Here is a 12,276-nt window from a genome sequence, read left to right as displayed (position 1 = left end):
CCCCTCTCTCTCTCCCCCCCTCTCTCTCTCCCCCCCCTCTCTCTCTCCCCCCCTCTCTCTCTCCCCCCCTCTCTCTCTCCCCCCCTCTCTCTCTCCCCCCTCTCTCTCTCCCCCCTCTCTCTCTCCCCCCCTCTCTCTCTCCCCCCCTCTCTCTCTCCCCCCTCTCTCTCTCCCCCCCTCTCTCTCTCCCCCCCTCTCTCTCTCCCCCCTCTCTCTCTCCCCCCCTCTCTCTCTCCCCCCCCTCTCTCTCTCCCCCCTCTCTCTCTCCCCCCTCTCTCTCTCCCCAGGGGCTGTTGTGAAGGCACGGAGGTGTTTGAAAGATGCGAGTTCCTCCAGTACTGTGTGTGCGTGCGTGCGTGTGTGGCTCCTGTCAAACCTCAGCATGAACAGTTTCTGGGTTGTTATGAGGCTCCAGTCCGTTCAAACAGGGAGAGGAGTGTGACACCCCTGCCTATTGCAGTCTGCTTGTGACTCCAGACGTGTGATCGTCATTGCCCTTGGGGTGGTCTATCAAGCCACCTTGATCTTAATGCAAAAGATGCTTTTCACTGTATGTTTTTTAATGTACATGTGATGACTACTGTGAGGATCATTATCTTTTCATAGTGGAGAAGCTTGTGAGCTTCTGAGGTACCAAGAGTCTTGGAGTCTGGTCATCTGACACAAGGCTGAGGTTCTCACAAGACCTGGCAGAAGATGATGACACATCAAAATTGCAGTGAAGACAGAGGAAGGAGTCATCTTGCATTCCATTTCGCTGGACCCTGACCCCGATTATCGAGGACCGTGTGGAAGCTGCCCGTACACCAGCCTCCCCATGTTAAACAAAGTCCCGCACAGGCGTTCTCTCCCGTTATGTGGATCCCAGATAGGTTTCCACAGCCACCTGAGGCCCCTCCAATAGCCAGCCACTTTGGAGAACATTGTACACAACATGGAGGTGGTATGTGGATGTGACAAAGGGCTGGTGATAATGGAGGTCACCTCTAGCTACTGAAGTGGAGTATTGAATCAGTGAAACAGCTACCAGATCGTAGCGGAAAGGCTCTGGGAATCTGTCTGCTGTGGGAATAGTTTTACCTTAGAGCCCGGATTTAAGACCTTAAAAAATAGGAGCAGAATTAGGCCACTCAGCCCATCAAGTCTGCTCTGTGATGAATCATCATGGCTTATTTATTATCCTTCTCAACCCCATTCAAAGGTTTCAAAGGTACATTTAATGTCAGAGAAATGTGTACAATATACATCCTGAAATTGTCCGGCCTTCTCCCTGTGTCCTTTGACTTCCTGACGAATTAAGAACCTATCAACTGCTTTAAGTATATCCAATAACTTGGCCTTCACAGCCGTCTGTGGCAAGAAATTCCTCCTTATCTCTGTTCTAAAGGGACGTCCTGAGGCTGTGCCCCTTCTGGTCTTCGACTCTCCCATTCCCCTCTACACCTACTCTAGCTAGGCCTTTCAATATCCGATAGGTAAACATCTTGAGGTATCTTTTTATTCCCCACTTGCTTATGGGAATTGGAAACTGCTTTCTGGAAAGAAGTTGTTAATGTATATGCTTTGGGGCTCTTATCTTTCCATTTCTCCCTCCCTCTTTCTCTGGTACAAAGGTTGTGTCAGCGTGAGAGGATTTTGGCTATTGTCTGCTGGGGGCTGTGCCTTTGTGTGGTTTTCCTGATGGTCGTTGGCGGGAGGTTCGCATTCCAGTCAGCTGTGTCCCAGCTTCATATTGATTTCCTCATGTCACTGTGGACAAAGCCCCGAGCGAGGGGACACAGGGAAGGGGGGGGGGAGGCTCTAGGAGGGGCAGAACGAAACAAGCAACCCTTCGGAAAGGCGACTGCATGCTACTTGAAAGCAAAGTCTGTTTTAGTCGCGAGGCTGCTCGGAAAGCAAGATTCCTTTCAGGCAGTTTCCTAAAAGAGAGTTTAAGGGAAAACCTCGGTAAAAGGCCATGCACGATTTCATTCATTCACAAAAATGGGAAAAAAAATTCTTGAGTCCATCAGTAATATTTAGTGAGTTGGCCGTGTGCCCAGGGGAAGGCTGAATGATCAATTCCCCTCGATGCTTGACATAACACTCTGGTATTCTCAGCTTCACTGACTGGGAAGAAAGGTTCCATTTGGCTCAGTTGGCACTAAAAAGAGAGGACAGCCCCCATTGAGCCCTTCCACGCCAGGTTTAAATTGTCTAGAGAACACCACTATTATTTCTGCTTGGTATGTCAGGATGTGACTTTCTGGGGCCTGCAGGTGAAGACAATTTTTTTCCCCAGTCACTCCACCACCTTTATCTCTCTCACACTCTCCCTTTACCCCCTTATCCCCCCTCACATTTAAATCACTCTCTCACTCCCCCTTTACCCTTCTCGCTGCTGCTAATCTTTATCCCTCTCGCTCTCTCCCTCACTCCCTCTATCTTTAACTCCCTCGTTCTGTACATCTTTATCTCCCCCTCACTTCCCACCTATATCCTTTGCTTCTCCTCTCCTACTTTAACTTCTCTTGTTCCCCCATCTTTCTCACACCCACACCATTTTCTCTCACTCCTCCCCTTTACCTCCCTTGCCCCCCCACAACTATATCTTTTGTTCCTCTTCCCCTGCCTTTATCTTTCTGTCTCACTTCCTCCCTTCCTTTACCTTTCTTACTCCCACCTCTTCAACTCCCTCACACCACTGCCAAATTCTTTGCACGCTTTTCCACCTTCAGCAGTAGTTCCTGTTGAGAGAATCTTTCATCAGCTTCCCTCCAAGCCTCTGACTCTGTGCCTGCGGCGGCTTGGGAAGAAACAGGCTCGTGTTCCCTGACTGATTTGCACGCTGTTGGCCTGCGTTCAGCCCCAGGCTAGAGTCTCTTCCTTTGTGGAGTTGCTGGAGCTGCTTTCAGAGAAGGCATGAATGGAGTCCGTGTCATGTTGCTCTCTGCGTCTCCTCCCCTCTCCCACCTTCGCCCTCTCCCCTCTGGTTTTAATTGAAGAGTTCAGCTCTGAAGGGCCGTCACATCTTGGCTTGACTCTCGGCAAAGAGCTGAATTGCTTTGAGAAGGGCTCTTGTGTTGGACGTGGTTAGCAGTTTGATATTTTCTTTTCATCTCTGGCTCGCTGGCCGTTTACAATGGGGGGGAGCAGTACTTTCTCATTTCAGCAAGAGAATATTGTACTTGAGATTCACTGCTGTCCAATTCACCAGCTTCTGACCACTTTCTCAGGAGCCTGTTTAAATACACAAAGTGGCCGCTGAGTCTTCTCTGCTGTAGCCCAGAACTTTGGCGTGTTGTCTGTTCCGAGACACTCTTCTGCACACCAGTGTGGTAACACGTGGTTACTTGAGTCACCGTCACCTTCCTGTCAGCTTGAACCAGTCTGGCCATTCTCCTCCGACCTCTCTCATAAACAAGACGATTTTGCCCACAGAACTGCTGCTCGCTGGATGTTTTTTGCTTCTCGCACCACTCTCTGTAAACTCGGGAGACTGTTGTGCATGGAAAATACCAGGAAATCAGCAGTTTCTGAGATACTCAAACCACCCCGTCTGGCACCAACAATCATTCCACGGTCAAGGTCACTTAGATCACATTGCATCCCCACTCTGGAAAAACAACTGAACCTCTTGACCATGTCCGCATGCTTTTGTACATTGAGTTGCTGCCACATGATTGGCTGATTAGATGTTTGCATTAACGAGCAGGTGTACCTAATAAAGTGGCCACAGAGTTTATATGTACGTGTATTGGGGTCTTACTGCGGTGTGTTGGAGTGAGATGCAACACCATTCAACAAGTATAAAAGAATTGCATTAAAAGGATTTTAAAGGGCAGATATGGAATAAAATGTGTATAAAGCTGAAATTTCAGCATACATTTACAACATAAACAGTATTATAAAAACAGTTTAAAGTGCTTACACAGCAGTGATGGGGGTAATAGATAGAAGGGGGTGGGGGCTAACTGGAATGATTGATCAGATTAGCCACCTAGAGGAATAACCTTTTAAGGTGGTGTGAAGTTTTTTTGTTTTAATAAGCGCTATGGTGCTTTCCAGAAGGGAGTTTTTGGAAAAAGCAGTTTACAGGGTGGGTAGTGCCCCCGATAATTTTTCCTGCCTGCTTCTTTGTCCTGGACACGCTCAAGTTCTGCAGAGATGGTGGACTGCAGCCAGTGACCTCTTTGGCTGACCTTGACAGCTCACTGTAATTTTTATATATTGTGTGAAGATGCTCTCTCTCTGACGGCAGTGTAGAATACCAACCTCATTCCAACATGACCTGCAGTTCACGGCCTCTCGTGCACTCATTTCTCCCCTGCACCTCGCCTCTGGTTGACAGATTCCAGTGGGACTTGGAATTGGAGTTGGTACAGCCAAAGCTCGGGGTTGAACTGTGGGCGAATTGCCGGGCAGCGCAGTAGCGGCTAGCATAATGCTATTCCAGCGCCAGCAAACCAGGTCCGTATCCCGCCATTGTCTTTAATCCCATGAACAAAGGCACTTGGATCAGGTTTCTGCCCCATTCTGATATTTGGTCTGAACCATAACTGAAACTCTTGACTATAAGAACATAAGACACAGGAGCAGAATTAGGCCATTTGGCCCATCGAGTCTGCTCCACCATTTCATCATGGCTGATCCATTTTCCCTCTCGGCCCCAATCTCCTGCCTTCTCCCTGTATCCCTTCGTGCCCTGACTAATCAAGAAGCTATCAACCTGTGCCTTAAATATACATAAAGACTTGGCCTCCACAGCTGCCTGAAAGGAATTCCGCAGTTTCACCACTCTGGCTGAAGACCATGTTCACATGTTTTTATGATCTCTCCATGACCATGTGGGTTTCCTCCAGGTATTCTGGCTTCCTCCTACCTGCAAATGTGTATGGGTCATGTGGGTGTAACTGGGCGGTGTGGGTTCGTTGGGCAGGAAGGGCCCGTGACCATGCTGCATCTCTTAGTAAATTGGCTTATTGTCAAGGTTCTGCATGCTGTCCGTACAGATAATTTCTGTATGGTCTGTTGTGCTGAGGTCGTACCAGGGAAAACAGTAACAGAATGTAGAATAAGGTGCCTCTTGGCAACTCTGACAAAATGCTGGAGGAGCTCAGCAGGTCAGGCAGCATCCACGGAAGGGAATAAACAATACTTCGATTGAGGTTCCTCAGGGCTGGAAAGGAATGGGAATGAAACCAGAATACGGTTTGGGGGGGGGGGGGGGGGGAGTACAACCTGGCGGGTGGTAGGTGAGGGGGACAAAATGAGAAGCTGTAAGGGGATAGGTGGAAGAGGTAAAGAACTGGCTTGTCTTCCTTCCCCTTCTCCTCTCTTCTACCCCCTTTCTTTCTGGTCCAGATGAAATGTTGACTGTTTATCCTGCTCCATAGAAGCTGCCTGACCTGCTGAGTTCCTCCAAAAGGTTGTGTGCATTGCTCTGAATTTCCAGCTTCTGAAGAATCTTTTGGGGTTTATAAAGTGTCACTTAGGGTGCCCGGAGTGGTGAAGCAGCTGCTCCCAGTGACTGTCCCATGAGCACCTTCCTCTCTTTTCTTGCAGAATAACTCAGTCTCGCCTTCAGACAGCCTACGGCCAAATGAAAGAAACAACAGGAGTTCCTCTGACTATCTGGACGCAAAGAAGCGAAAGGTTGAGGAGAAGGACTCAATGAACAGATATGTAAGCCCTGTTCCCTTGTATTGCTTTGGCTGGTTGTGTCTTGGAAGGGAGACTATCTGGTGTAACATGCTATGAACTAATTTAAAAGCCTACTTGAAATTCTTCAGCCACCAGTCGTGGTCTTAGTGGGTACCGGCCTCTCGGCTAGGTGGGTTGGCAGTCAAAGGCGCAGAGTTCTGAGCCCTTTAACCAATTGAACCCAATATTCCAGACGCTGCTCTCACTCCAAACCTCGGAGTGCCGAGTTGTCAGAAGTGTTACTCTTCAGGTTAAAGGATGGCATGCTAGTGTAGCAGTTAGCGCAGTCGCTGTACAGCGCCAGCAGTCACCGATCGGAGTTCAATTCCTGCCGCTGCATGTAAGGAGTTTGTACATTCTCCCAGTGGCCCCATGGGCTCCCGAGTGCCCCTGTTCCCTCCCACATTCCCAAAATGTATGGATTAGGGTAAGTTGTGGACATGCTATGTTGGCACCAGAAGTATAGTGACCCTAATGCATGGGTTGTAGACGTGTTTCACTGTACGTTTGGATGTAAATGTGACAAGTAAAGCCAATCTTTAAGACATTAAACCTGGGTGCTCTCTGCACGACAATATGGCAGAATCATGCTTCGAAGTGGAGGGGAGTTCCCCTGGTTTTCCTGTGTCTGTCTTTAAACCAGAAGCACCTCAGCAGGTCACTGTTTTGGGACCGTGTGCCTGAGTTGGCTAATGTACTGTCTGGCCAGCAGCCCCTTTCTGCAGTGATACGTTACGCCCTTGCCCCGTCACGAGACAGTTTGCTGTGTTGGTTGAAAAGGCCTCTGACTTACTCCTCTCCTTTTAGGACAGTGATGGTGAGAAGAGCGATGATTTGGTTGTGGATGTTTCCAACGAGGTGAGATGGGGTACTTTGCCACTCCACCCAGAGTTCTGAGGGGGGTGGGGGGGGGGGGCAGTGGTTGGCAGCTGTTGGCGTTCAGAGCCACCTTGGGAAGGAGGTTTCGGTTGAGATCAGTGACTGATCCTGGTCTTTGGAGCCTACCTTTCCCATCCATTCCAAGTCGCTGCCACCTTCCCCAGCCCCAGGACCTACTCCGGATGTGCAAAAGGCTCCCACAATTCAGGAACGAGGCTGTCAGGCAAGTGCTGTGTTGAAGGGAGTCTGTCATTGTCAGAGGGGAATTTGTTAAACCGGAGCCTCGGATTAAACCCAAAGGGTGGCGTAGTTGTGTGGCGGATAGCATAACGCCATTACAGTGCCAGGTTCAATTTGTATGTTCTTGTGACCGCATGGGTTTCCCATGAGTGTTCCAGTTTCCTTCCACAGTCCAAAGACATACCATTTAGTCATTTTAACTGGGAGGGTGGGGTTGCTGGGTGGTGCATTTCAAAGGGCCGTAGGGTCTACTCCTTGTGAATGCCAATAAATTTTTAAACTATCATGAGGGTCACTAGTGGCAAACTTTAAAGCTTAGCTATGCCAGCCAGAGCCCACACTCCATCCGTGGGGGAAAAAATAAATAAAATTCCTGTTTTCTGATCCACTGGGGAAACCCAGAGAGATTTTATCAGCAATTCACAATTTGCAACCCTGCAAATTTCACATTTCTGTTTGCCCCTCCCTCCCTCCCTCATCCACGAATTTACCCTCTCCTTGACAGCTGACCAACTATGGCCGGGTTCCCAGGGTAGTGAGTTGCACCACCCTGCAGGGAGAGATGGGAGTGGTGGTCATCACTGTGACTTCTATAACCCAGCCGGTGAAGTGTGGGGAGGGCTTGTGATGCATGTGAACTCCCCCCCCCCCCCCCACTCGCTCTCTCATGATCTGTCTGCCATGGGAAGTGAGGTTGGTGGGGGGGGGGGGCGGTGTTCATGGGCACCTGTGACTGGCCACCAACTGGTTTGTACTGGAGGCCCGTTGTGAATGGGAACAAGGACGAGTTTCTGTAATGTTGAACACTGGCCAGGGGCTAGCAGTTGACCAGAAAAGGCCTGAGTTATACCCTCCCTCTGCCACGTTCAGGATCCGGCCACACCTCGGGTCAGCCCTGTCCACTCTCCCCGTGAGAACGGCCTGGACAAGGCTCGCGGCATGAAGAAGGACGCGCCCAACAGTCCCGCCTCTGTGGCTTCATCCAGCAGCACGCCGTCATCAAAGACAAAGGAGATGGGCCATGTGAGTAACGATCTGCTTCAGAGGGACCGCGGAAGATTGAGGGGAACATGAGGGGAAATTTCATTCAAGGGGTGGTGAGAGTGTGGAATCAGCTGCCAGCACAAGTGGTGGACATGAGCTCGATTTCAACGTTTAAGAGGTTTGGGTAGGTACATGGATGGTAGAGATATGGAGGGCTGTGGTCCCAGTGCAGGTCGATGGGAGTTTAAATGGTTCAGAACGGACTAGATGGGCTGAAAGGCCTGTTTCTGCGCTGTACTTTATGACTTCATGATCTGCTTCTTAAGCCCATCACCCCCATGGGCAAGCCATGGCAGTGTAGTGGTTAGCACGAGGCTAGTACAGTGCAAGATGTTCTGGAGTCCGGGGTTCAAAGCCGGAGTCTCTGTACGCCCTTCCCATCAAACCCATGGGTTTTCTCTGGGTCCTCTGGTCTCCTCCCACAGTCCAAAGATGTACAGGATAGGTGAATTTGTCATTGTAAACTGTCCCATGGATTAATCAGGTAGGCCGGGGGTTGCTGAGACAGTGTGGCTTGAAGGGCCTACTCGGCGTTGTATCGCAAAAATTCTGCAGCATAGGCTGCTGATAGCCGCTCACCAAAGTCCTCTTTCCTGGGCCAGTCTTTCAGGTTGCCCCTAGGTGTAGCCCTTCGTCAAAGGTCCTTCCTCTCCCAGGGAGGAGGCGGCGTTTGGAGCTTATGTAGCCCTTGGTTTTTAGGGGCTGGGTTTGCCAGCCCCACACCCAAGCTCTATTCTTTCACACCTGGGCTACGGAGTTGCCCTGCTTCTCTGCCCACCCCAAATGCCAAAGGGTAACGCGGAACAAACAGTGGGAAAGGCAAACAGAGGCTTCATTGCAAAGAGGAGCAAGCGTCAGTGTTAATGCAACTGTTAAGCCCACACCTGGAGCTGTGTAAAGAATTAGTCTTATTAAGAAGGGTTTTCTTGTATTAGAAGCAGCTCAGAGAGGCTTTGCTAAGTAGATCCCAGGAAGAAAGGAACTATTGTTGAGGGTGAGGTCAGCAAAATTGAGTGTTAATCTCTGGAGTTTAAATGAGTAACAGGTGATAATTATAAGCTTTGATATTAGTGGTCTATATTCTGAAAATTGTTTTGCAGCAGGGGCACAGTTTAAGGCATAAAATTGCTATAAATGACAACGTAAATAAATATATTGCAACAGCAGGTTAGGCAGCATTTATGGAGAGGAGTAAGCAGTCGATGTTTCTGGCCGAGACCCTTCATCGGGACTGGAAAGTGTTTACTGTTTTCAGAGTGGAGAGAAAACACAAAAAACTGAGGTGCAAATAGACTTGTGAGTCCTTGTGCGAGATTCCCCAAAGGTTAATTTGCAGGTTGAGTCTGGTGAGGAAGCCAAATGCAATATTAGCATTCATTTCAAGATGACTAGAATATAAAAGCAAGGATGTGATGTTCACACTTTCTAAAGCACTAGTGAGGCCTCACTTGGAGTATTGTGTGCAGTCTTGAGCCCCTTATCTTAGAAAGGATGTGCTGGAAATGGGTGGGGTTCAAAGGAGGTTCATGAAAATGATTTCAGGATTGAATGGCTTGTCATGTGGAGAGAGTTTGATGGCTCCAGGATTGCATTCACTGGAATTTAGAAAAACGAGGAGTAACCTTTTGAATGGTGAAAAGCCTTGATAGATTGGTTGTGGAGAGGATGATTCCTGTGGTGGGAGAGTCTTAAGACCAGAGGGGACAGCCTCAGAATAGAGGGGTGTCCTTTTAGAACAGAGATAAGGAGGAAGTTTTTTAGCCAGAGAGTGATGAATCTGTGGAATTCGTTTACACAGATAGGCAGGCCGCTGTGGAGGCCAAGTCTTTATGTATATTTAAGGCAGAGGTTGATAGATCCTTGATTGGTCAGGGTGTGAAGGGATACAAGGAGAAAACAGGAGATTGGGGCCGAGAGACAAATGGATCAGCCATGATGAAATGGCAGAATGGACTCGATGGGCCGAATGGCCTAACTTTGCTCCTGTATCTTATGATCGTGTGGAAAGGTCTCCGAGTTTCACTGAATATTTGGGTTCTTCCATGCCTCCCTCATTTCTCTGTTGTTTTGCAGAACGACAAGTCATTGACCCCTGGCCTGAAGTCGAATACTCCAACTCCACGCAACGAGGCTCCCACTCCGGGTACCAGCTCCACCCCGGGCCTGCGGACTATCACGGGAAAGCCCCCTGGCATCGACTCGTTAGGTAACTGCGCCACACCTTTCTGCTCATTTGCAGAACCAGCAACCGGGAACCATATTCAATGTGGGAATGTTCAGAATCAGGTTTATTATTGCTGACAGTTATTGTGAAGTTTGCTGTTTTGCAACAGCAGTACAGTGCAATACATAAAACAATTATTTGAATTACAGTAAGGATTATATACAAAAAACTAAATAAGCAGTGCAAAAAGAGAGCAAAATAGTGAGGTTGTGTTTATGGACTATTCAGAAATCTGATGGCGGGGGGAAGAAGTTGTTCCTAAAGCATTGAGTGTGTATCTTCAGGCTCCTGTGCCTCGTCCCTGATGGTAGCAATGAAGAGAGGGCATGTCCTGGGTGGTGGGGGTCCTTAATGATGGATGTTGCCTTTTTGAGGCATCGCCTGTTGAAGATGTTCTCGATGGTGGGGAGGTTAGTGCTGGCTGAGTTTACAACTTTCTGTAGCCTCTTCCAGTCCTGTGCACTGGCCCCTCCCATACCATTCGGTGATACAGCCAGTTGGAATGCTTGGTACATCAGTAGAAATTTGGGAGAGGCTTTGGTGACATACTGAATCTCCTAAACGACTGAAATGTGATTGTTCGTGTTGCTGTCCCACAGTTCCAGTGACCCGGTGTTCAGACCCGATCATGGGTACTGCTTGTTCAGTCCCTCTGTTCTTGCTGTGTCTCCCCTCCAGTAGCTCTGGTTTCTCCCACACCCAGGAGCGAGTTTAATCCATTCATTTTTGCCTTTAAAGATGAACATTAACTTTGTCACATGTACATCAAAACACGCAGTGAAATGTTTGCATCAACGACCGGCGGAGAAAGGCCTCGAGTGTCATTGCATTTCCAGCACCAGCGTAACGTGTCCGCAACTCACTAACCCTCACCTGTTGGCCTTTGGACTGCGGGAGGAAGCCGGAACACCCAAACGAAATGCATGCCGTCGCAGGAAGAATGTACAAACAGACAGCGATGGGGGTTGAATCTGGTTTGCTGGCTGTGTATCAGCATTCTGGGAACTGTTACTCTCCCGTACAGTACCGGCTCTTGAGATAACTTTCAGCAAAATGGCCCCAGCGACCAACGGTGACATCTTGCAGTCAGCTTACTCTTCTACATCTTCTAAGTATACTCCTTCTGAACTGGGATCAATTGCAGCTTGTATTTTCCTCCTCAAGGATGTTTTCGTTGGGCTGACTGAATGAACTGGCATTTCTGTGAACTCCTGGAGGATTGGTGTGGAGTGCAGCTATGTCCGTCGCTGGGAGTGTAGACTGCGTCGATTCCTAATGGTGGAACATGACGGGGACGAGCTTGGAAAATGAATGTGTGTTCAGCGCCGCCGGCCTGCGTATGATTGGTCGCCCTCTCTCTGCTGCGAGTGGAAGTTGCAAGGCTCCCTCACCGGAAGGTTCCGTCACCTCAGATTCACTTGCAGCTGCATTGGATGTTTAATGTTCTCGGTGTTGAACGTGCCTTACTGCTTGCGTGATTTGATCATGGTGCTTCAGCGCGGAACTGAACCTGCGGCTGTGCTGAAGTGACTGACCGAGTGGCAGTGACTCCTGCACTGGCTTTACTTGTCGCCGTGGACTCACTTTTTGGGACTCCGCGGTTTAATGTTTTGTGTGTTCTTTGTTCGATTTTTGCTGCTTGCATGATTTGTTCTTTTTTCCCCCCACACGTTGGGTGTTCTCGTGTGGTTTCTATGATGTTTCCTTGTTTTGTGGCTGTCTGCAAGATGATGAATCTCAAGGTTCTTGTACGGTATAGTTTGTGAACTTTGAACTTGAAATTTAGAGCAACCAAAGAGGTGTTGATGGATGCGAGAGTGGGAATACTTTGCAGAGGGTACAGGGAAATTGGGAGAGGGGACAATAGAACTGATGCGATTACTCCTCTTGGGCCAACATGGACCAGATGGGCCAAATGGCCTTGTTACAGTATCAAATTCAGTTTCTTTACCCAGAATGGTCATGGAGGCTTTGTCACGTGTTTAATGGGGAAAAGTTTAATAAATTTCTCAGTATTCATGGAACTGGGGACATAGGAAATGGCATTGTGATAAGAGTTCTGACATCTCACAAAATGGCAGGGCAGGTATGACTTACTGACTCTGCTCTTTCTGTCTATTCTCAAGAGTTGTCTATGGCTTGGGGGGGTGGCGTGTTTGCCCCTCCGGGAATATTGAACCATCGACAGCACAAAAGTTCTACCCCTC

The 12,276-nt window shown here is 48.9% G+C and overlaps 1 protein-coding gene across 4 annotated transcripts in view; it reads left to right on the top strand.

The window, feature by feature from the left end:
* The window catches only part of LOC132382620 (transducin-like enhancer protein 3), a 90,048-nt gene that overhangs the window by 58,847 nt on the left and 18,925 nt on the right, over positions 1 to 12,276 (top strand). For all 4 annotated transcript variants that reach the window (XM_059953025.1, XM_059953024.1, XM_059953023.1 and 1 more), the window contains one exon: positions 9,919 to 10,051. In XM_059953025.1, the coding sequence (XP_059809008.1) occupies positions 9,919 to 10,051 (133 nt within the window). The remainder of the gene's footprint in view (positions 1 to 9,918; positions 10,052 to 12,276) is intronic.

This window comes from Hypanus sabinus, chromosome 28, assembly GCF_030144855.1.
Source record: "Hypanus sabinus isolate sHypSab1 chromosome 28, sHypSab1.hap1, whole genome shotgun sequence".
NCBI lineage: Eukaryota > Metazoa > Chordata > Chondrichthyes > Myliobatiformes > Dasyatidae > Hypanus > Hypanus sabinus.
Note: the sequence above shows the minus strand (reverse complement) of the source record. Positions and strands in the feature narration are given on the sequence as shown.